The sequence below is a fragment of the Physella acuta genome, unplaced genomic scaffold (assembly GCF_028476545.2).
Source record: "Physella acuta isolate Inbredline_101_S28 unplaced genomic scaffold, ASM2847654v3 ptg000466l, whole genome shotgun sequence".
Classification (NCBI taxonomy): domain Eukaryota; kingdom Metazoa; phylum Mollusca; class Gastropoda; family Physidae; genus Physella; species Physella acuta.
In genome coordinates, this window is record NW_026731985.1 from 795,858 (window position 1) to 817,634 (window position 21,777).

A 21,777-nucleotide genomic window follows, 5' to 3' on the forward strand; every position below is an offset into this window, starting at 1 on the left:
AAGTCAAATTGTGGATATTTATACTTGTAAATAGTGTAAAAAAACATTCTCATCTTGTAATGGATCTTTTCATTCCTATGAAGATAAACCATGAAAGAAAATTGTACACCAATAATATCTGTTGATATTGAAACATAAAAATTTATAATAAATTTTTTTATGGCTCCTAAGATGAATATTTGAGTGAATAAATTAAATCGTACATGTTTCTTATAAAGTGTAGTTTTGTGTTTCTGTAAAAACTTTATGTAGGCCACAGATGTTTTGTTACAAAAGGTAAACTGAAGCAAGAATGTCAGAAATAAAGGGCATCAAACTACTTACTTCTCTAGGCAGTGGGGATGGCAGTACACTATTAGCTACTTTACAAATACAAGGAGATGCAAAGGATTGAAGAACTAAGCTATTCTGTTAATGCTTTATTGCACCTTTTATTACTTTCTCGTATATACGAAGTATAGAGAAAGTCTTGTAACTTACACCTCACTGATAACGAAAAACATAATTTTGCAATCTTGTCTGTATGTCTGTAAACATGATAACTTGAGTACCGTTACAGCTAGGTTGATGAAATTTCTTACATAAGTATTTTATCAAAATCGTAGATCCGTATCAACTTTTGAGCGATTTCCGATAACTGGAAGTGGTACTTTTTCTACTTTGAATTTTTAAAAAGTCTATAACTTGATTACTATTTCATATAGATAAATGAAATTTCACAAGTACCTTCTGTCAAATTTTGAGTAATTTCTGTTGACCAGAAGTACTACTTTATGCTATTCCCGATTTCTCAAAAAACGCATGTAATTCTATTTTTAAAAGTTTAAGTAATTAAAAAATCATGCCTATATTCAGAGTTATATAAGAATATTCGAGAAAGTTTAGGGGAGATCACTCCCGGTTTTATTTTGTTTCAAGCTTAATCTCAATTGAACTCCAGTCAATAAAATTAGAAAAAATAGTGGCTTATGAAATAAATACTATCAACTATCAGTAATAATAAGGAAAGATTATAAATTATATAAGTATTAGGAGCTCTAATCTTTTTCAAATAACCATACAGCAAAGATGCTTTTAATTACTCGTTTATAAAAATAAAGCATAAGATAAAGTATTTCCTTCTTTTTAATACATAACATCTATAAAATGTTATTATTAAAACTTCTGACCAATGGAAATTAAGCCCTGAGTAGAAAAACAAGCCCATATGCTTGATGTATAATACAGTAGAGTTCCCATTATTTTAAATTAAAATAAGTGTCAAAACTTTTAGAATCAAGAATTTATTATTACACAAGGTAAAATTACAAACAATAAAAAATACCAACAAGCTGACATTAACAATGTCACAATATTTTACACTTAAAACTATTCAGTCCATTAAATATAAAAAGTATATTCTGCCTATTCAAACACATTTGTTTTAAATATTGACTTCTAAGAAATGTACAATGTACATGTAACAGATGCTTACAATACATAGGTTAAAACTAGTTAACCAACAGTCAAACATTTAATTTAATTGAGCTCAAAAAGTATAAGTCTCTGAGCTATATTTCATTCATATTTACAAGTAACAGATCAACAGACTTTTCAATGGTTTGAAGAATCCCATGAAGTTTCAGAAGAAGAAGTGGAATCAGTTAGTAAGTCAACTGAACTACTATCACTGTGCTCTGTACTACTTATTTCTAAAGCTTCTTCAGTATCCTGGATGCTTGAATTACTATAAGGTGAGTCGAGCTGGGAATTGTGTATTCTTTCAGGAGACAGAGATCTACACTTGACAATGGTATTGGTATGTATTTGTCCAACATTGTTAATAGGTAATTTGCTTAGAGGCATAGCTTGCATTTTAGAAGAATCTATTTCCCCTCTGGAATCATATGCTGATTTCAGATTATTAAAAATGTTAGAACTCGTGTTGTGTTTGTTTGTTGGCTGAGGATTATTCGAGTGCTGTGGCATAGTGAATACAGGTGATGGTGACCTAAGCAAGGACACATATGGCACATTTTCAACTGCTGCCTTAACAAACTTGTTTTCTTTAGGGGAGGAAAATCTTGGACTAGGAGCTCGATTTGCTAAGCTTAGAGATATGCTGTTTAAACTTGAAATGCTTATTTCAGTTTCATGTTTACTTTCTATATGTTCCAATTTTCTACGTTTTACAGCAGCACCAGTAGGAGAAAAATTATCATCTTCTAAAAAAGATGAGAACATATTGTTAAAATGCCGTTTTATCTTCATTTTAATCCCAGGACTACTGGAAGTACCTTCACAAATTTTAACTTTTGTCTTTTCAACTGAATTTGCATGAGCATGATTATCTTTTAGAATACTATTCTCTGATGACATAGCTGAAATAGGCCTATCTATATCTGTTGAAATCTGCTGACTAGATACATTATTTTCATTGTGTACTAATGAAGAAGAATGCTCTGAACTATCTGCTTCAACGATTGACCAATCTCTGCTGACAGGACGTCTATCAATCAGTTGTTTTTGATTCTTCCTTCTAATAACTACTGCACTACCACGATTACAACTAATTTCACTGTCTTCAGCCTCAGAATTGACATTTCCAGAGCTTGAGAGATTTACACCCCGCTTGGTTTTAGTAGACTTTTTAGAGCTGCTGCTTAGTTCTCTGAACAAGCTGTTTAAAGTATACTGCCCTTCATGATTGAACATAGTACAAGAACGTCTCTTTTTAACACACTCAGCAATGTTTGGCACAACTGTAAGGGTTTCCTCTTCTGTTTTTTCAATATTGTTTTTCTTAGATTTGGCTTCAAGGTCTGGTCTACTGAAGTTAAGAGAGGAATGTTTCTCTTCTTTTTGATTCTCAGTTTTTTTGTTGTTTTCTTCATTGTATTTAAATATATCAGTAGTTTGCTTACGACATCGAGTTTTGACACAGTCAGCAATGTTTGGAACTGGAAACATTTTAACTGTACATAACTCAGTTTCACAAATTGTCTTGTTACTCTTTTTGTCTTCTTTATGCTTCACCTCTACTGCTTTCAAACTAGTTTTTGAAGGGGTTACAATTTCTTTCAGTGCACCTTCCATCTTTTTAGTTAATTGTCTATTAGACAATTGGTTAGGAGAATCTAGTCCAACCTCGACGCAGTGCTTCTTTTTTAACTTTTCTAAGTATGAACATTTTTTGGGTTTCATTGATGAAATATTCAAATGACACATTGTAACAGATGGATAGAGACAATGACTTCCATTTTTGTTATGCACAAACTGATTAAAAGGAACCTGCTCTTTTAAATGACTCAGTTTCTCTTCCTGTTGTGACGGAAGTGTATTTTCATTAAATGTATGAATCTTCTCCTGAATAGACATAACAGGAAAACTTAAATCAGTGCCAATATCTATTCTCTCGTTATGCAATGCTGTTTGATGCTTCACAGGTGCTTCATCTGCTTCAACAGATTTCACATTACTACAATTAGTTGTTTGAAGTTTACAGGCGGTTTCTACATTACAAGATTGTATTGCCATAAAAATATTCTTCTTACATGATGGCACAAACTCAGTTGTTAGTTCAATTTTCTTAGGGGTATAGGATAGTTCTGAATCATGCTTTAATCCAGCTAATATTTTTGAGTCAATGTTCTTTTTTACTGGAGTTACATCAGATGTATCAATTCTTATTTTCAATTGATGCTGGGTTACACATGATTTGTCTGTTTCAGTTTTCTTGTGACTAGGCATAGATTTTTCTTCTTTATATCTATGTTGAGTTGTCTCAATAGTTTCTGTATTGTTTCTACATTTTAAAGACGATACTACAACCATTTTTGCATCTATTTTATTTTGACATGTTACTTTTTCTGTATCCATTTCAAATGGAGTTGTCATAATTATTTCATTACCAGTGTTTTTACAAACCAGGTTTTGATCTGTGTTCATTTTATTACTTAGTTGTTCTGAACATGTTTTTATATTGGGTGATGACAATGGCGCTTGAGGTGAACTAATTAGTTGCGGGATCTCAGTAGCACTATGAATGTCATCTTGAACAATATTAGCTACTTCACTATTATTTCTACTTCTATTCTTCACTCTGTCAGCAATGCAAGGAACAATTATGTCAGATTTTACAACTTCCGCTTTCAATTTATTTCTTATTTTGTCCCGTTTTATATGCATCTTTTTCTTACACTTTTGTCTTTTCAAGTTGTTTCCTACAGTCAAATCATCTTCAGTGTTAACAGATATTAGCTCAGGTATACTTAAATGGTCTTCCAGTTGAGTTTTATGTAGAGTATTGTTACCTAGATTTGTACTTTCATTCTCTTCAAAACAATTCATTGAATTATTTTGGCATGTACCGTCATGCAATTCATTTTTACCAATTTCATCTGCTGAGTTGTGCTTGAAATTAGATATGCACTTTGCCTCTTTTGCTAGTTTCACAGAAGGACTTGTATTATTCTCCAGTTTTGCCTGGGTGCATTCATCTTGAGAGATAGTTTCAGTGGTATCAGAGGTAGTTTTTTGGTTAAAATCTATTATGTTAATTAATGATCTGCTTACAGTTTTCTTTGGCTGGAATTTGACATTCAACAGTTGAGGGGAAAACACATTAGAATCTGTTGCAAGAAAACTTGGACTACTGCTACAAGATGGCTGCAAACTAGCCATGGGAGAATCTCGGAACACCATCGAGCGCTCTTGAACCCATGGTTTTTTACTTGGTGTTGGTTGTTTTCGGCGAGGTGATGTGAATATACCACTGGGCATTGGTCTACGAATAACAACAGCTTGAAGAGATTTTTCATTATTTTTTCCTTTTACAGGAGTATTTTCTACTTGTGAAACAAGTTCAGCATCTGTTACAGGCATTGAATTGTGGGAAGGTGAGGCTTTTTCTAAAGTGTAAATTGCTGTTCTTTCTGTTGTTAAAGGTGAAATTGGTGGTTCTATTGTCAGAAGACTGCACATTGTGTCAGTGCTGAAAAAAAAGAAAAATTTTAAATATTTATTAAGGACATATCTTTTGATGCATGGATGTTTGGTAAATTGGTAATGTGAAATTTTATTACCTCATCTACAAACTATGTTTTTTTAGGTAGGCTGCCTATCCCAAAAATAAATAGTAATTTTTACTGCAGTTATCAGAAACAAATCCTTGTTAAGTTGATTATGATATACATAATTTTTAAAAAGCCAATATCCGTAATATTTTTTGTAAATTTTCATGGAAGGCAAACCCAAAACTTTGAACACTAACCTATACAAAACCACAATTTGGGTGTCAAAGTTGTATATTTATAGAGAAAATTGTACTGGTATGAAGCCCTGTTAAACCCTTTCCCTAATATTTTGTTTGTAACAAAAACTAAATACCCAACATCTTTCTGCTTCTGTACACAGTGCTTCATTAAAACAGTCTGCAGGAACTCAACAGTTGATGGAATTTTGCTGATTAGTGCATCAAGGCTTTCATAATTACTTTTATCTCTAACAAATGTACGATGTTCTTCACTGATCAAATGCTGCAAAGACAAAATGATAAATACATATTATCATTATAAAAAGTATATGCTTCATAACTTCAATTATCTTAAAAAGAAATTCATTGCCATTAAATGAAAAGTTCTATTAATTATCAAGATATATGTATATACACCCTCATACACACACAGACATATATTCACATGTATATTTATATATATATATATTAAAATCCAGGGAGTGTGTATTTGATCTTTCTTTCTTTTTTCTTAGTAGATGATTTTTTTTTTTTGCTAACTGTGTAAAAAGGTGCCTATAATAAATTCTATGAAGTATTGAATTAGTTTTATAGTATTGCATCAGTTTGCATTGTGTTGTAAAGGTTTTAGAGAAGCAGTTGGCATTCTTAATAACTTTTTTTGAAGGAGAAATGGTGACATAAAAACTGTGCTTGAGAAATGTGTATATAACTTATTTTTTGACAGATAATACATAAAAACTGTGCTTAAGAAATGTATATATAACATACTTTTTTGACAGATTATTTTTTAACAGATTGAAATATACGTAATGGTCAGGCTTAAGTTTTTGTGGGGGTAATGTTTACATGAAATTGGCTAAATTGCAGTAGGTGGGACGGGACATGCAAATTAGAAATGTGGACAAAAGCTAGGTTGTGAAAGGCTGGTGTGAGTCCAGTTTGTTTACACCTGTACTACTTTAAAAACAAGTTAATTAAAAAGTCTAGTGACATTTAAGCGCAATTTCCTAATGTTATCTAAAAATAGCTCTGTCGTAGCGAAAATCAAGAGCAGGGTTAGTAAAACCATTGGTTAGTTATTAAAACGTTTTTTATAAAAAAAATTTTCAGTATTTTACATGTTTTATTTACAATAGAGTTACATGACTAAAAACCATTGCGCGCCTAGCTACCGAACGTGATGTCGCAGCTATCGAACGTGATGACGCGTGTGGTGTGGTTGGATAAAAATGCCTACTGATTCGGTCCAAATTTTAATTAATTCAAAAAAATTTTTGTGACCGAACGAAAGGATATTTTTGAAAACTTTCTTCTGCAATATTGTTCTAAATTATGGCAGAAATCGATTGGTACATGTTTCAAGTCGCTAGGTGGTCTGGTTGCCGAGATATGGGCCAAAAACTGCATTTTCTCGAGGTTTTTTTGGCTTTTCCGGGAAATCCATGAAAGAAACCCGGAATTTTTATGGCCTATGTTCATCCTCGTAACTTGCTTAACATAATTGCTTTTGGAACTAGCTAGGCCAATGCAAAAATTTAATTTCAGTAAAACAATATAACAGTTACATATTTGGATAGGGGCTGTCAATCTGATTACAGAATAGTTTGAATTTTCAAAATCTGACCATAAACAAAAAAGTTATGAATTTTTTAGTCATTAAAAAACAGCAGTTTTTTCAGACAACCGGGGTAGACCCTGAAAGAGGAAAAATACTGGGAGGGTATGGACCAAATTTTTAAGCGTTTTTCACTAAAAGTGGTATAAAAGCCAGAATACTTTATCAATTGATGTAATTTTAAGACATTTTATAGATTTTTGTATGCTGAATCCAATGATGCTATTTTAAAAAGTGTCCTTCGATTACTCAACCTACTAATCTCATAGATTACGTAATACCCCCCTTTCAATTTTTTTTTAAACATCTAATAATCAATGTGATAAGAAGTCATTCTTTAAATGTAACGCTGTTTTAATCTAAAATATGACATTTGTATATGCTCAAGCTAATGGTAGATTTAAAATGGTCCAACATTGTTACATAACTATCAAATGTTAAGGTTATGTAATCCCACCCTTTGCTCAAAATATACCATGAATTTGTTTTAAAATCACTTTTGCTCATTGTTAGTTAACTTCATGTTAATAGCATACTAGAAGAAAATATAACTAATCAAGTTTTTCAATACAAAGAGAAGAATGCTATAGTAAATTTGTGAAGCTAAACCGAAAAGTCTCGAGTTCGAACCCTCGGGCAGATGAGGCTCGTTAGCTGGGGACAGCCACTCTTCTAGGAGAGACAACTCCAAAATTAAACAACTGCTGCCTTGTAGTTTGTTCTTGGTTGGACAAAGGCTATGGAAGCAAATCCAAAAAGAAAAGCAGGCTGAAATCGGAGTCAATGGCCTCAATGGCGCATAACCAGTTGACACGTAACGCTTAATTGTGTTGGAGGCGTGGTCGAGTCGGCAAAAAGCTCATGGTTGATAAATTCGAACAAAAGTCTCGTGTTCAACTGGCAGATAAATCTCGATCCCCTTCAACACTAATAATTAAGAACGAAGAAGAAGAAGAAGAAAAGATGTTATGTAATCTATGTTCAATACTATAGGCCTACTCTGTTCCAAAATTAAAGGCCTATCTCATTATAATTATATTTCTTGTTATTTTAAATATCTTAATCCTTGTTGCTATAGAATTAGTCTAGTTACAAATGTGTTTGATCAGAATCAGAGTGTGCTTTATGGTAATTACATAATATTATTACCCATATTTAAGTTAATCATTTTTACAATGTCAATAAAATAAACTTTGGAGGAAAATATTTTTTTAAAAAACCTGCACAAGGTATAGTTAAGTTATAGATATATAACATAAATTTATATTTATGCCCAATGTTTATGCTAGTAGTAAGTAGGTTTATGTATTTTGTAAGCCTACCAGTAGGCCTTTTACAAGTAGCAACTTTCTTAAGAAAAAAGCACGTGTTTGAGTGCTGGACTGTGTAGATCTGGTAGATTCTAGAAATTGTTTAAGATTACCGTGTTTGGCTATACACAGACACGTGTACCACCACCAGCTTTTGCCTAGATTTAGTTCAATCAGACATGTGGGTAACCAGGTCTTCTGAGCAACGAATTTTATTGCCCTATTACGTAAACACGACCGCTGGATAGGCTAGTCGGCCAACCCGATGAACTTGTCAGATGAATATTATGTAATCTCAGAGACAAAAGTCTGGCAAGATTTCCTGATCTATGCCCGAGGGTTAGTAACATCAACTCCACAAAGTGAAGGGGGAGGGAGGTGGGGTATGAAACCACCGTGTACCGTACGGGTGTTATACGACATCAAAAGCGATGCTCGTCGGCTTGTCGCGTCACGGACTAGTGGGGGCGGGGTGAGGCTATGGGTGTTACATACCGTGTAGGATGGTCAGTGGGTACCCCCATCCACCCCACCCCATTTTGGTCAATTTGACAAGCTAGTAACCCCCACGTTGTTAGTGGTATTAACATTTGTAGAAAAGAGCCCCGGATATAATTTAATTTATTTTTAAAGCCATTTTTACGAAAATGTAATGTACACAATAATGAAACGTTACACGAATCACAAGCACATCACAGCATTGTTTGATCGGGCCGAAGCTATTCGGATTAATTTCTAAAGAAGATTAATTTTGACGATTAGTCCTCAGCCGTAAATACTAACAAAACTTTTGTTTGACGTTTCAATGGGTTAAGACAAAGTTATGCAACATGTCCGTGTGCTTATAAATATAAAGTAGCAATAGCCGTCGAGTCAAACACGGGAACACATGTATCTATCTTTAGACATTGTTTATAGTATCATCCAATCGGATCAAGCGCCTAGCGTCACGTGACTACACACTCGGCTGTGCCACACGATGTGTAGATCACCAATCAGTCGGACGGCGGCCGACGCGTTAATTTTTATTTTCGTTCGGTTTTAAAATGTATGGACGGCTTTATTACGAGGTGCTATAATACATGTCATACATTAAAATAAACGGCGGGATTTCGGGAATACAGCTCAGGGTTCAAATGTAAAATATGTCCAATAATAGACCGGGAAACTTGGTTCAACTTTGCGGTCCGATATCTCCACAAGTATTTAACTTATTTTGACCACGAACCCTGAGCTTTATACGTCTACACTTAATGTATTCGTCTGCCAAATTTAACTGTTGTAGTACGTAAACTCGATACGTGTATACAAATTTCGTAACGCGTCATCAAGTTAAAGACGGCGATTCGAAGCACAGCAGGGCGGTTCAGTCAGACAGCGGTCGGCGCGTCGTGTTTATATTTTCGGTCCACTTCAAAGTCTATAGACGTCCTTATTATAGGGCCTTATAGGACATATCATACATATTAATAAACGTCGAGATTTCAGGAATACAGCTCAGGGTTCAAATAAAAAATCGATCCATAAATAGCTCAAATAACTTAGTTTAACTTTGCGGTCTGATATCTCCGAAAGTATTTAACATATTTTAACCAAGAACCCTGAGCGTTATACGTGTACATTTAATCTATTCTTCTACCAAGTTTCACAGTTGTAGTACGAAAACTCACAGAGTCTATAGACTCGAAGTAACACCCCCCTTTTAAAAAGGTGAAAAAGCCTCCCCCCTAATCGGCACGTCGCCGCGGAGGGTAAAAAATGCGATTTAATCGGCGATTTCTTCAACGTCTGAAATAATAGAGAAATCAAACTTATACAGTTAAAAAGGTTGTTCAATTACGAACAGAATGATGTATAACATGTTAACATAAACACAATAAAAGCATGCAAAAAACAGAGTTAAACATGCAGGGGGTAGGGAAAAGCCGATTTGTCCGATTTTCTCGGCAGCGGCATTGGCCTAGCTATTGGAACTAGTCCTCGATATTGCTTCGTTGAGGAGGAGATACGACTTAAAGCTGCGGACACATACATTCATCCATCCAGAAATGACGGGTTAATAAACGCAATTCTCCAGAATGGAAATTGCGCTAAAAAAAATAAAGTTTATTATTCATCCATTTTTTTAATGTCTTGTTCAGCTTTTAAAAAAAATTATGTATTTAAGTGTATGTTTTTTTCCATTTCAGTGTTAACATTATCACTGACTACATAGGTTGAAATGAATTTGAGAGAGATAAGTGTGAAATCCTTAAACTAATGTCACAAAAATTAAGAAACTGCAAAGCCTACAAAATATATGCAAATGGTGCTCTCAAAAGTTATAAAATTGAAACCAAAATATCACCAAGAAGTGTCAAACAAAAACAGTAAAACTAGATACCTGTTCTAAATCTTTGTATTTCAGCTCACAACAATCACAATAACCCTGCTGTTTGTTTATCTGGGTTAATTTTTTCAATCTCAGGTTTAAGTTGCATTTGACATCCCCAGCTGTTACAATGGGCACACCAACAAGTTCAGGAACTAATGAAACAGACTGCATTAACCTGCAATAGTATGAAGTATTTTAAGGATCCTCTCCAACCATTGTCATGTAATAAGACATTTTTAATGTATAGGAGCAGTGTTGCTATACCAATATACTTGGAGTCTCACACCCCATTACAATTTTTTTGTATTCAAAATTACTACAACAATAAGTATAACACCACAAAACTTATTAGACACACTGATCCTACAAAACTAAAGATCTTTATACAATAATTGGGACAGTAAATGAATTTTTAAATAACTTCTTACCGAGGTTCATCCAATTTAGTAGGGTTCGAGTCTAATGTTTTAACTGTATCCATCCGCGCATTATGACTGTTCTCTTGAGCAGCTTTTCGCGGACGATACTGATGCTGTACCTTTAATTTAGCTTCACCAAAAGGACAAATACCAGGTGGTGATAACAAATTGAGCTTTGGCAAACGTGGAAATTCTGCTTTTATTGGTCTATGGCATTTATTAACAGCTTCAAACTTGATATAGTTGTCCCTCAACAATTTCCCTAAAACAAAAATAAGTGATTCCATTAATCCTTCTAGAACTGCTAGATGTATTTCTCAAAACTATTTGTTTCAAATATCAAAACACTTTCTTTAAAAACAACCATTGTTTCTTTATAGATCGTAATGTGAATATGCTTTCTAAAAATAAACTAGACACTTACTTCTTTTCTTTATTTCAGACTTGCTGCATCTTGGCTTACGTTCACTAACCTAGTTAAATAAATATAAATTAAGTGATTAAGCTTAAAATTCTGTTAATATGGGAAAACAAATGGTTTTAAGAATCCAGAGCTTTTTTTAAAACATAGAATTGATTTTTAAAGACCACATGTAATTTTGTCTCCAAGTATTCAAACAGATTACATATCAAAGTTTTCTCGAGTTCGAATCTGGGTACAAGTCAGTAGACCGTCCCTGAGTCCAACCAACTCTAATGGGTACCTAACTCACGTTAGGGAAAGTAAAGGCGGCTGGGCATAGTGCTGACCACACTATCTCTTCATATGCCGAGGTCACAGAAACAAGTGAACTCTACTTCACTTGCCCCATAGACCGTAAGGTTTGAAAGGGAAACTTTACTTACTTTTTTACTTACATATCAAAGTTTAAAATTAAAAACTAATAATGCATAGTTAAAAACACACCTTTTTAAGCACACCCTCATTTTTAAACTCTTTTTCAATCTTCTTTAGCTCTTTTTCTAGCCATTTAGTTGCGACTGAAACGATTTTTTTAAATGAATTATTTTAACATTTAAAAACAGAGATATTAGAATTATAAAGTAAACTTTAAAAATAAGTTTATGACAAAAACGTTCCTAATAAATGGAATTATCATGTATTATTTCTTTCTTTATAAAGTATAAATAAAATAACTTACCATCAAATGAAATTACTTTAATTCCAAGTTTTTCAGCATTTGCAACGACAGAACTTGTCTGAAAGTGATCATATTATTTTTTTAAAATCATCCAAGAACTAAAATGATATTGTATAACAAAAAAAGAAAAATTGTTTTTAAATGTTATGATACAAACTAAGAACAAAATAATAGTAACTACTTTATAAAATGAGATGTTTATATGAGATGAGTGCTTTAAAAAGTCTCAGGCTGTAACTGAAACAAGTGAGTGAGACAGAAAGATCAATTCCACTTAGAAAAACAAAATAGCACATAATCAAGCACAAACCTGGTTTTTGGCACACGCTATCTGGGCTAGAGCTTTACCTCTAGAAACCTGAAGATAAATATTGATACTTAAAGTGACCCAATATTTACTGATATTAATTTTTTTAAAAACCCATTTAAAAAGCTGTAAAAGTTACTGTCAACTTAAGAAGCAATATACAGTAAGTGCAAAATAAATATGTTAGTATTCAATGAAGACCCTGCGATTATTAATTACAGAATTTAATATTAAAATAAACAGCACAATTTACAGAAATGTTCATAAAATTTGAAAATCAATTAAAACAATAGAAGACCACAACAAATTTTACCACAACTCTCTTGGTATCTGTACATCCAGATGGAGAAGGTCCACAGTTAAAAGGACTAGTCAAAGATGGACTTTGAGGGTTTTCTTCCCAAACATTCAGTCGCTCACTGGTTTTACAATGGGTGGGTCCAGAGGCTGATATTACATAGTTCACTTCACCACTTAAAAACTTCTCAACTTTCTGTAGAGGGTAAAGTTAAAGTTAATCCGATTTTCACAAATTGAAGAATTAAAAAGATATTTTTTTTAAATTGAGTCTTACAGCTCCTAGCTTCTTTAACTGTTCTTCCATTAAGTCTGCCTGCTTGCCATGCTTTACATCCATATAAATAAACTTGTTAGACAATGGCAGGCTCTGCTTCTCCATGACAGCACAGTTTGTTCTTTTTCTTACTTTCTGACTGGAACCTACAAATTTAAGTGAAACAGTAAGTTCACCAAAATTTCACTATGCTGAGTTATTATAAAATTATAAAATTATCAACTTAACAAAATAACTTTATAATTTGTGTGTCAAATTTTTTAAATCGTCATTTTAAAAATAAATCACCTATATGTATGTGCTATAGCCAAAATTGTCAAAAACAATGCTTCGTCCCTAACAATAATTTTTATGGTTTAAGTACTATAGTACTAGTCTAGTTTACATTTGTGGTAGATCTATCTGGAAAATTTTTATTTAAAGGTACTGCAAGTCTACATGGACTTAACTCACCACATATAATCCATTAAAAAAAATGACTCAATAAATCAGTGAAATACTTACAAGGCTTATCACGACTAGGTTTCATTTTCATCGATTTTCTTCTATGAGAGGTCATCTTCACATCTAAAACAAATGAGTAAATAGTTATAAAATTAGATACCATTTTGGTCAAATATACAGTTGCGTTTTATTATAAAATTCTTTAAAAAAAAGACTCTGATCTAAAATCTAGATCTAGGATTTTAGAATCAAGATTTTAGGCCTAACTTACACTAGAATAGAAATCAATAGATTCATAACAGACAGTGGTTTTTAACTTGGGTATCGGTCAAAACCCTAAAACTGATGAGTGGTTTGATGAGTCAGTTTTAGTGTTCAGCGGGGATTAAGACACACACTAGTTATTAAGAAGGGTTCAATTCAGTGAATGCACATGACATCATAATTATTCATAATCATTGGTTATCATTATGATTTTATGAAGCTGGTGGGGTTTGGACCTCCAAAAAAGGTTATAAAACACTGGTTAAGGGGGCACTACACCGTACATACAAAAATTTACAAAAAAATTTTTTTTAAGAAAACAAACACATGTATTGCAGTTATAAAGATATTTTATATACTTTTAGACCAATGTGAATGTGTCTTCAGCGTTAGCCGATTAAAAAATACAGAAATAAATGATTTAGACATATCATGCTTCAATCTGTTTAACTCAATAACCATTTAATGTATTGACTTAAAACTTCTAATTTAAATAAAGGAGAGGATTCCTAACAGGAGAATAGAGAGACTTTTTGAATATATGACAAAATGTTGAAGTTACAAATTTTTTGTTTTTAGATTAAAATATTAACCATGAAATCAACTTTGAAATTCTCTAAAAACAAAACTACTTAAGATAACCTAAAAAAGTCTCTATTACTCTAACAGTAATTATGTTGTGTTTCTACTGTACAAATTTCATTGAAATCTAATAGACAGTATTTGAGATCATAATTTTGAAGTTTTAAAACTGGTAAAAAAAACAAAATTGTGAGAAAAAGGGGAAAACGTGTTTGAAAATGAAAAAAAACTGTTAAACACTCTTTAAATCTTATCAAAAGCTTATCATATAGTTTAAGCAATGTATACAAGATACTATAATCAAAGTTTCAATCAAATCAAGCAATAATTAGTCTTGGTAATTAGGTTTAATGAGGTGCACCCCCTAAAAATAAATTGTAAATAAGAGTTATCAAAAATATTTTAAAAATTAATAAAAGCTTTTAAATCAAATAATATCCTAGTAAAAGCTTATTAAATAGTTTTAGTATGTACAGAAGTTACTATTATCATTTGGTTTCTGAAATTAAGGAGTAATTATTCTTGTAAATCAGGTTTTATAAATGTACCCCTGAACAAAAAACTTCAAAACAGGTCAAGTAAAATTTACAAAAAAATTGAATTAGCTTACAAAATAGCTACATAGAGGTACAGTATACAACTCTGAAAACATTTGCATATTACTAACATTACAAAAACAAAATAGTTACAGTAGGCCTAATCATTCTCTATTTAGAAAGCCGAAGAAAAATATGATGATCTGCCTTCAGCCTGAACTAGTTTCTGTTGGGCTATGGGTGAAATAACAGCCATCTTTCAGTATTACTAACTGTCATGTAATCCCATGATTGGGGCCATATGCCTAGATGCATGCAGAAAGACTTTCATTTGGGTTGAATCTATCATGCAACTGCTCAATATGGCATTTGTCGTCAGTTGCTAATAAACATTTTGGACAGCTTTGGCAACATGTTCTAAGATGAATGATGAACCTTTGTGAGATAGCGGTGTTGAATTATGTACCATGACACATTTGCCAGAAGCACCAGGAGGTTTTCCCTGTCTGTCAATCCTGGTGTGTGTCCTTTCATCTGTCAAAGGGACATGATTAGAAGGAGCTCCAACTTTCCACCTCAGTTCCCTGTACTGCCAGTCTTACTTGAAACTGCCTTCTTGAAGTAGGTCTGGAGATTTTTTCAGCTGCTGAAATGAGATTGAGACAATATACTGATCTATACATTCTAGCTATCAGAGTGATTTCAAGAATTCAAACAAGTTTGACAAATCCTAATACCTGCGTAAGACTTCCAATCTATCCACTCAGTGCATTACGGCGATTAGACGGCAGAAGCACTAAATTTTCTTTGCGATGGTTGGTGGAAGTAGTGTAGCTGCAACCGATGCATGTGCACTGAGATGCAGGTACTGTAGGTGCATCTAGTGCATCTGTGCAGTCCCAAGTGATGTGCATCAACCCTAGCAAGCTTGGCAGCACTAGCTTTGAGACTTCAGGCATTGACTGTAAAAATATTTAAAAATAATAAGGCATATTGTTATTTCTAGATCTATCTATTATTCTATTATAAACTATTGTTTGTATTTATAGACTCATATTTACCTATATAGATCTGGACTAGAATCTAAATTCTACTTCTAGATCTTGATCTAGGTTTTAGATTTAGAATCTCCAATCTAGATCTAAATCTAGTTCTAGATCTAGAATAGATCTAGATTCGAGATCTAGATCTAGAACGACTCATTATCGATAAGGAATAATAGTCCAAGTTTATTGATGAAAATACAATTAATAACTATATTTTAGAAAATAATTTCAGTAAAATAGTAATTAAATCAAATCTTACCGTAAAAAGAAGCCAACAAACAAAAAATATGCACTTATTTGATAAAAAAGAAGCACACAGGTTCGCAGATGTCGAGTAAAGGAAGTCATGCGCTGAGCAAAATAATAGCCCGTATCTCGGCAACGGCTTACATTTCGGTCATATGTCGCCTTGACATGAGCTAATTTTAGTAACTTACAACATGGCTTCGCCTGGTAACCAATGGGAATACAGCTTTTCTTATTTCCATCATGCATTCACCTCGCGATTTCTATTTTAGTATTTAAAACTAGGTCAATGTATTTAGGTTATTTAAATGAGGAATTGCAAGCCGGTCATTCTGATATACGGCTTGCTATGCTAGGTCGCTTAGTTAAGAATCGACAGGCATGTTTATGGAGGCCATTTTTCCGTAAATTTATATTTTTCCAGGCACACACACCTTCTTCAAATGCACAAATATGTATGAAAATGTCAATTTACAGTTAAAACGATAACGGCATTAGGTAAATAAGATGTTAATGTATAGAAATAAAAAATAAAAAAAAATCGAAAAAAAAATAAAAATAAAATAAAAAATCAAGCTGAGTACGGTGTTGTAGCCCCTTAAAAGTTAAAACACTTATCTATCTAGATCTAGATTAGGTAGTAGCATTGGATTAGAATTATTGAGTTTTATACCTTATAAACCTGTTAGTTACATAGTGTTAAAGCTAAACATGACATAGATACTTCATTTGTATTTCTAGCTTAATTAGAAGCTGAGAAATCATTTTTTTTGTTTTTTAATGAGGCGAACAACACAATTATTGTAAAAGGGAGATAACACATAAAGCAAAATAACAAAAACAGCAAAATGATCTTTAAAAAATTGTATTTGGAAATATTATATCACAATTTATCACAAATAAAAGTTACAATAATATCAGCCCTGAAATAACACAGAAAATTTAATTACAGCTATAATAATTTGGTATTATTTTGCGCATAATTAAAAAATTTAGGCCTAATATTAATACTAAATAATTTTCTTTCAAAATTTAAATTGTTAGGCCCGAGAGAGCACTATCTTTAAAAACTTAAAACTACATTTTGGCTATAATATTACAATACAAATATACAATTAAGTACCCCGAAATGCAAAGAATAATAGTTAACTAGGCTATACCTAATTAATGAATAGGCCTAGCTTTTTATTTAAAGACATTTTTGATTTAAAATGAGGGGAAAAATTGTATCTTACTCACCTCATGTGTAGGTTCTAATTTACATACAATACAGTCAATACTATCCAGTACATTATATTGAGCTGATTAAAACAATTCAATAGCTGGGTGTTTCAACAAATAATAAAATGAATAACTCACCACTAACTATTAATCAAAACTGAGGTCACCGTTTGCAAGATCCACAATTAGAGATTGTACAGGAATCTCAGTCTTCTGATTCAAAAACCTTCTGAAGTAATTGCAGTCCTTACCAGCCAAGTGCTGTCCCTCTAGGACTTTATGCTCTGCTTCTGACTTCCTTCCCAGCCACTGAAGGGTTGAGTTCAGCTTTTCCTTCACCCTGAAATCCAGAAAACCCAGTGGTGTTTAGAGCTCAGCGCATCAGTCCATATATCCCAGCATCCTCTCAGCATGGATCTTGTGGGCAGGAGCTGACTGAGTCCATTTTAACATTTCCTCAGAAGGGTCAGAATAGCTACCAGTCAAGTAAGGGGATATCTGCCGTTCCATAACATCCTGCGTAGACTGTAAGAGCACAGACAGGACATCGCAGGAGCCTATTGTCCACCAACAGATACTGGTGAACCATACCAGCCACTATCTTCTGTCCAAAAACATCCTCATCGGTCCGCTAGCAGCTACTGGGGTCGAGCTTCATCTACTTGATCATTTCTGGGGCTGTCTGGAACAGCACGCTCTGCAAAATTCACAAGATATGTGAAGAAATTTGTAACTTAATTCTGTAATAGAAAAAATTAATTTCAGTAAATTGCTGACTTCTTTTTGAACACTTTATAATTCTATTACAAGGGAAAAAGGTTCTTCTGTATAGTTATTCACTTTTCTGCTTCAATCTTCAACTATTTATTAAAGTACTGGGGTTTTGAAATGAGTATATATTTTACTATATATTATCTATTACAGAAACAAGATGGCAGCTGAAAAAGCTGCCTTACTGAGTTAGGGAAAAAATTAATTTAAGTAAATTGCTGATGAGTTTTTTAACTTTTTATGATTCAGTTACAAGAATAAATGGTTCTTCTGTATTGTTATTCTCAATTCTGCTGAAAGTCTCAGCTATTTATTGCAGCACTAAGGTTTTAAGATGAGTACATTTGTTACTATATTTTCTCTATTGGGAAAACAAGATGGTGGCTGAAAAAGCTGCCTTACTGAGTTAGGGAAAAAATTAATTTAAGTAAATTGCTGATGAGTTTTTTAACTTTTTATGATTCAGTTACAAGAATAAATGGTTCTTCTGTATTGTTATTCTCAATTCTGCTGAAAGTCTCAGCTATTTATTGCAGCACTAAGGTTTTAGGATGGGTACATTTTTTACTATATATTCTGTATTACGGAAACAAGATGGCAGCTGAAAAAAGCTTCCCTACTGAGTTAGGGAAAAAATTAATTTAAGTAAATTGCTGATGAGTTTTTAAACTTTTTATGATTTAGTTACAAGAGTAAATGGTTCTTCTGTAAAGTTATTCTCATTTCTGCTAAAAGAATAATGTTATAATTATAAATGTAATAGGTTCAAGCTTACCTAATTTTTCACTTGAAGTGTTCTTGGTAAAAAAAACATCGGAAAAATGAAAATTTTACTTCATTACAGAGCTGATCCTCTCCTGTTCAAAAAACGTGGTAGAAATGACAGGAAACAGTAGAGTACTTTTTTATTTCCAAAAAAACAGAGAGTACCCCAAATATTTTTTTTAAAATCACAAAACTTTTTCATGGTGAGATTTTGGGGGTAGGTTGTCTGCCCCTGTCAGAAAAAGCTACATACTAATCTAGATCTATATCTAATATCTAGATCTGGATTCCTAATTCCTAGAGATCTTCTAGTCTAGATTTTGAGATCTTAAGTTAGATCTAGAAAGAATCTAGTCTAGATATTAGGCCGACTCGGTAATGAACCAAAATATTATAATTTAAAATTGTTTTCGTCACTTGTTTACTAAAACTTTGTTCTTACTATAATTATATAATAGTATAATAATACTAACTTCTTAATCAGACTTAATCTTACCGATGAAATATTGCACTTCACTAGACTAATTAATTAATTATTAATTCGTTTTATGTTTGTGATATAGATCTAGATCTAGTCACAGTATATAATGAATAGTTAGATCTAGACTAACTAGACTCTTATCTAGATCTAGATCTAGATCTAAATTCTAGTTAACGATTCATTGTTGGAATAAGCCATTATATTTTTGCTACGAAGTTATTAACGTACTCTTGTTTCGTTTACTCGCGCCGTTCACTTGGGCCAGAAAGGACGATCACTGAAAAAAACTCCGACTGAATTTTACTCTTTATCAATAAATTTATCATAAACCTAGATCTGGATTTACCGTTTTAGATGACTAAATTGATACTAAAAATATTTAAATGTAAGACTTTCGCAATTATTCAACAAGTCCGTCGGCTTCCAAAATATTTCTAAATCTCTTGTTTAGTGAAATTTCTCGGTAAGCTTTCAATTTTCATGGATTTATTCCAATCAATTCATTATAGATCTATTTATATACATATGCATTGCTTCGAAAATATATCGTTGAAATGGTCGCGTTTGATTTAAAACTGATTTTATATTTTGTATTGTTTTACTGCAGGCGTATAGACTAGCATATAGATCTATAGACTATCTCAATAGGTTATTTTAGTTAGTTGGAGTTTCTGCTATCTAAATGTAAGACTAAAAATCTGGCTATCGTATGTTAAATCCGACGAAGCCAGTTCTCTTTCCCTATTAGGGGTCATCCATTTATGACGTTCACAAATGTTTTGGATTTTTTTACCCCCCCCCCCCCCCACACACACACAAAGTCCACTTAATTCCCTTTTAAAAGTCCACAGCGTCCGCAAATGTCAATTTTTCTCGGACTCCCCCCCCCCCCCCCGTGTGGACGTCATAAATGGATGACCCCTTAATTTCTCGTATACATTGTATTTAGAAATATAATCGTGAGAATAATTTAATGAGATTTTAATACTTCTCGCCGTACACACCTCCTCGCTTTATCGTACAAAAATCGAAATCGATAGATATTTTGTTCAATAGTTTTATAACTTTCTGGAGCCGGAAAAAAAAGTTGTGCCATCCTGTCCGTCTGTATGTGTGTGTTTTTAAACACGATAACTTGAGCACCGTGTTAGTAATGTTGACCGAATTTACTCATAAGTATTAGATCTAGATCTATATCAAATTTGTAATTGTCTATCAGCGATTTCCATTAACCGGAAGTGGTGCCAAACCTACTTCAGGTTTCTCAAAAGCCAATAACTAGAGCACCGTTTAAGTTAGGTAGATGAAAATTCACTTTTGAACGATTTTCGATAATCGGAAGTGGTACTTTACAGTTTATTTTTAGTGTGAACATGATAACTTGAGTACTGTTTCAGTTAGATTGACGAAAATAAATATATAAGCATAAGATATTACACTTGAATTACTTTTAATTTTCAGTTGACCTCCGAATACCGGAAGTGGTACTTTGCTGTATTTATGGTTTCGAAAATGCCGGTAATTCGAGAACTGTTTCAGCTAGCTGGACACAATTTTATACCTATGTATAGGATGTTATTCTCTCCAATCTTTCGCATTTTGCGTGATTTCCGTTGAGCGGAAGTAGTACTTTACGCTATTACCGATTTCTCAAAAAATAACACTTCTATCAGACTGATTTGTTTCAAACTTTTCAAGTAGGTCGCGACTCAACGACGATGCACTGTACCTTGAAATGTGACGTGATTAGATGTTTCATTAACTTTTTAAAATTAATTAAAGTTTCTTTATAAAGTATACTAATTTTCACCTACATTATTACGTTCATATGGTGCGCAATTTCTTTTTCTACTCGCTTCTATTCTATTTAAAAAGTGTAAGTATTAAAAATAAATTAATAAATAACATATATATAGTCCGATTGTACTGAAAGTGCTACAGCCCTTACTGTTATATAATATTATTCGAGAATGTTTAGGAGAGATCACTCCTGCTTTCTTTAATTAGGACTTAAGGATCGAAATTTCATAAAAGATCTTATACATGGATTACTCTCAAATTTTGAGTGACCTCCTCGTTATCCAGAAGTCACACTACTGGTGACCTCACACCACTAGTGACCTCACACCATTGGTGAACTAGCCATGTCGCACCACTGGTGACCTAGCCATGTCGCACCACTGGTGACCTAGCCATGTCACACCACTGGTGACCTAGCCATATATATATATATATATATATATATATATATATATATATATAATACAGTTGGATATAGTATTGTATTCCTATAGTCTGCGCGTTTACGTCATGGTGTCACCCTCACCCCTTTGCAATAATTGTCGATTTATACTCAAAGACTATTTAACTTTAATTAACCATCAGTGGAACTGGCAAAAAAGCATTTTTCTTCTGAACATTTTTTTTCAATTTTTTGCCTTGGT

The 21,777-nt window shown here is 32.9% G+C and overlaps 1 protein-coding gene across 3 annotated transcripts; it reads right to left on the reverse strand.

The window, feature by feature from the left end:
• Positions 1-1,124: 1,124 nt before the first annotated feature.
• LOC131943758 (uncharacterized) lies at positions 1,125-20,862 on the reverse strand. Of its 3 annotated transcripts, none has more exons than XM_059304017.1 (12): positions 20,782-20,862; positions 13,482-13,544; positions 12,978-13,123; positions 12,717-12,896; positions 12,407-12,454; positions 12,097-12,154; positions 11,862-11,935; positions 11,379-11,427; positions 10,964-11,216; positions 10,545-10,710; positions 5,368-5,516; positions 1,125-4,972 (listed from the first exon to the last, which is right to left on the reverse strand). In XM_059304017.1, the coding sequence occupies exons 2-12, from the start codon at positions 13,534-13,536 to the stop codon at positions 1,594-1,596; spliced, it is 4,557 nt and encodes a 1,518-aa protein (XP_059160000.1). In that variant the 5' UTR covers positions 13,537-13,544; positions 20,782-20,862; the 3' UTR covers positions 1,125-1,593. The 3 variants fall into 3 exon arrangements, with proteins under 3 accessions (XP_059160000.1, XP_059159999.1, XP_059159998.1); XM_059304016.1 differs by lacking the exon at positions 20,782-20,862 and adding an exon at positions 19,562-19,637; XM_059304015.1 differs by lacking the exon at positions 20,782-20,862 and adding an exon at positions 19,349-19,535.
• Between the last annotated feature and the right edge of the window lie 915 nt (positions 20,863-21,777).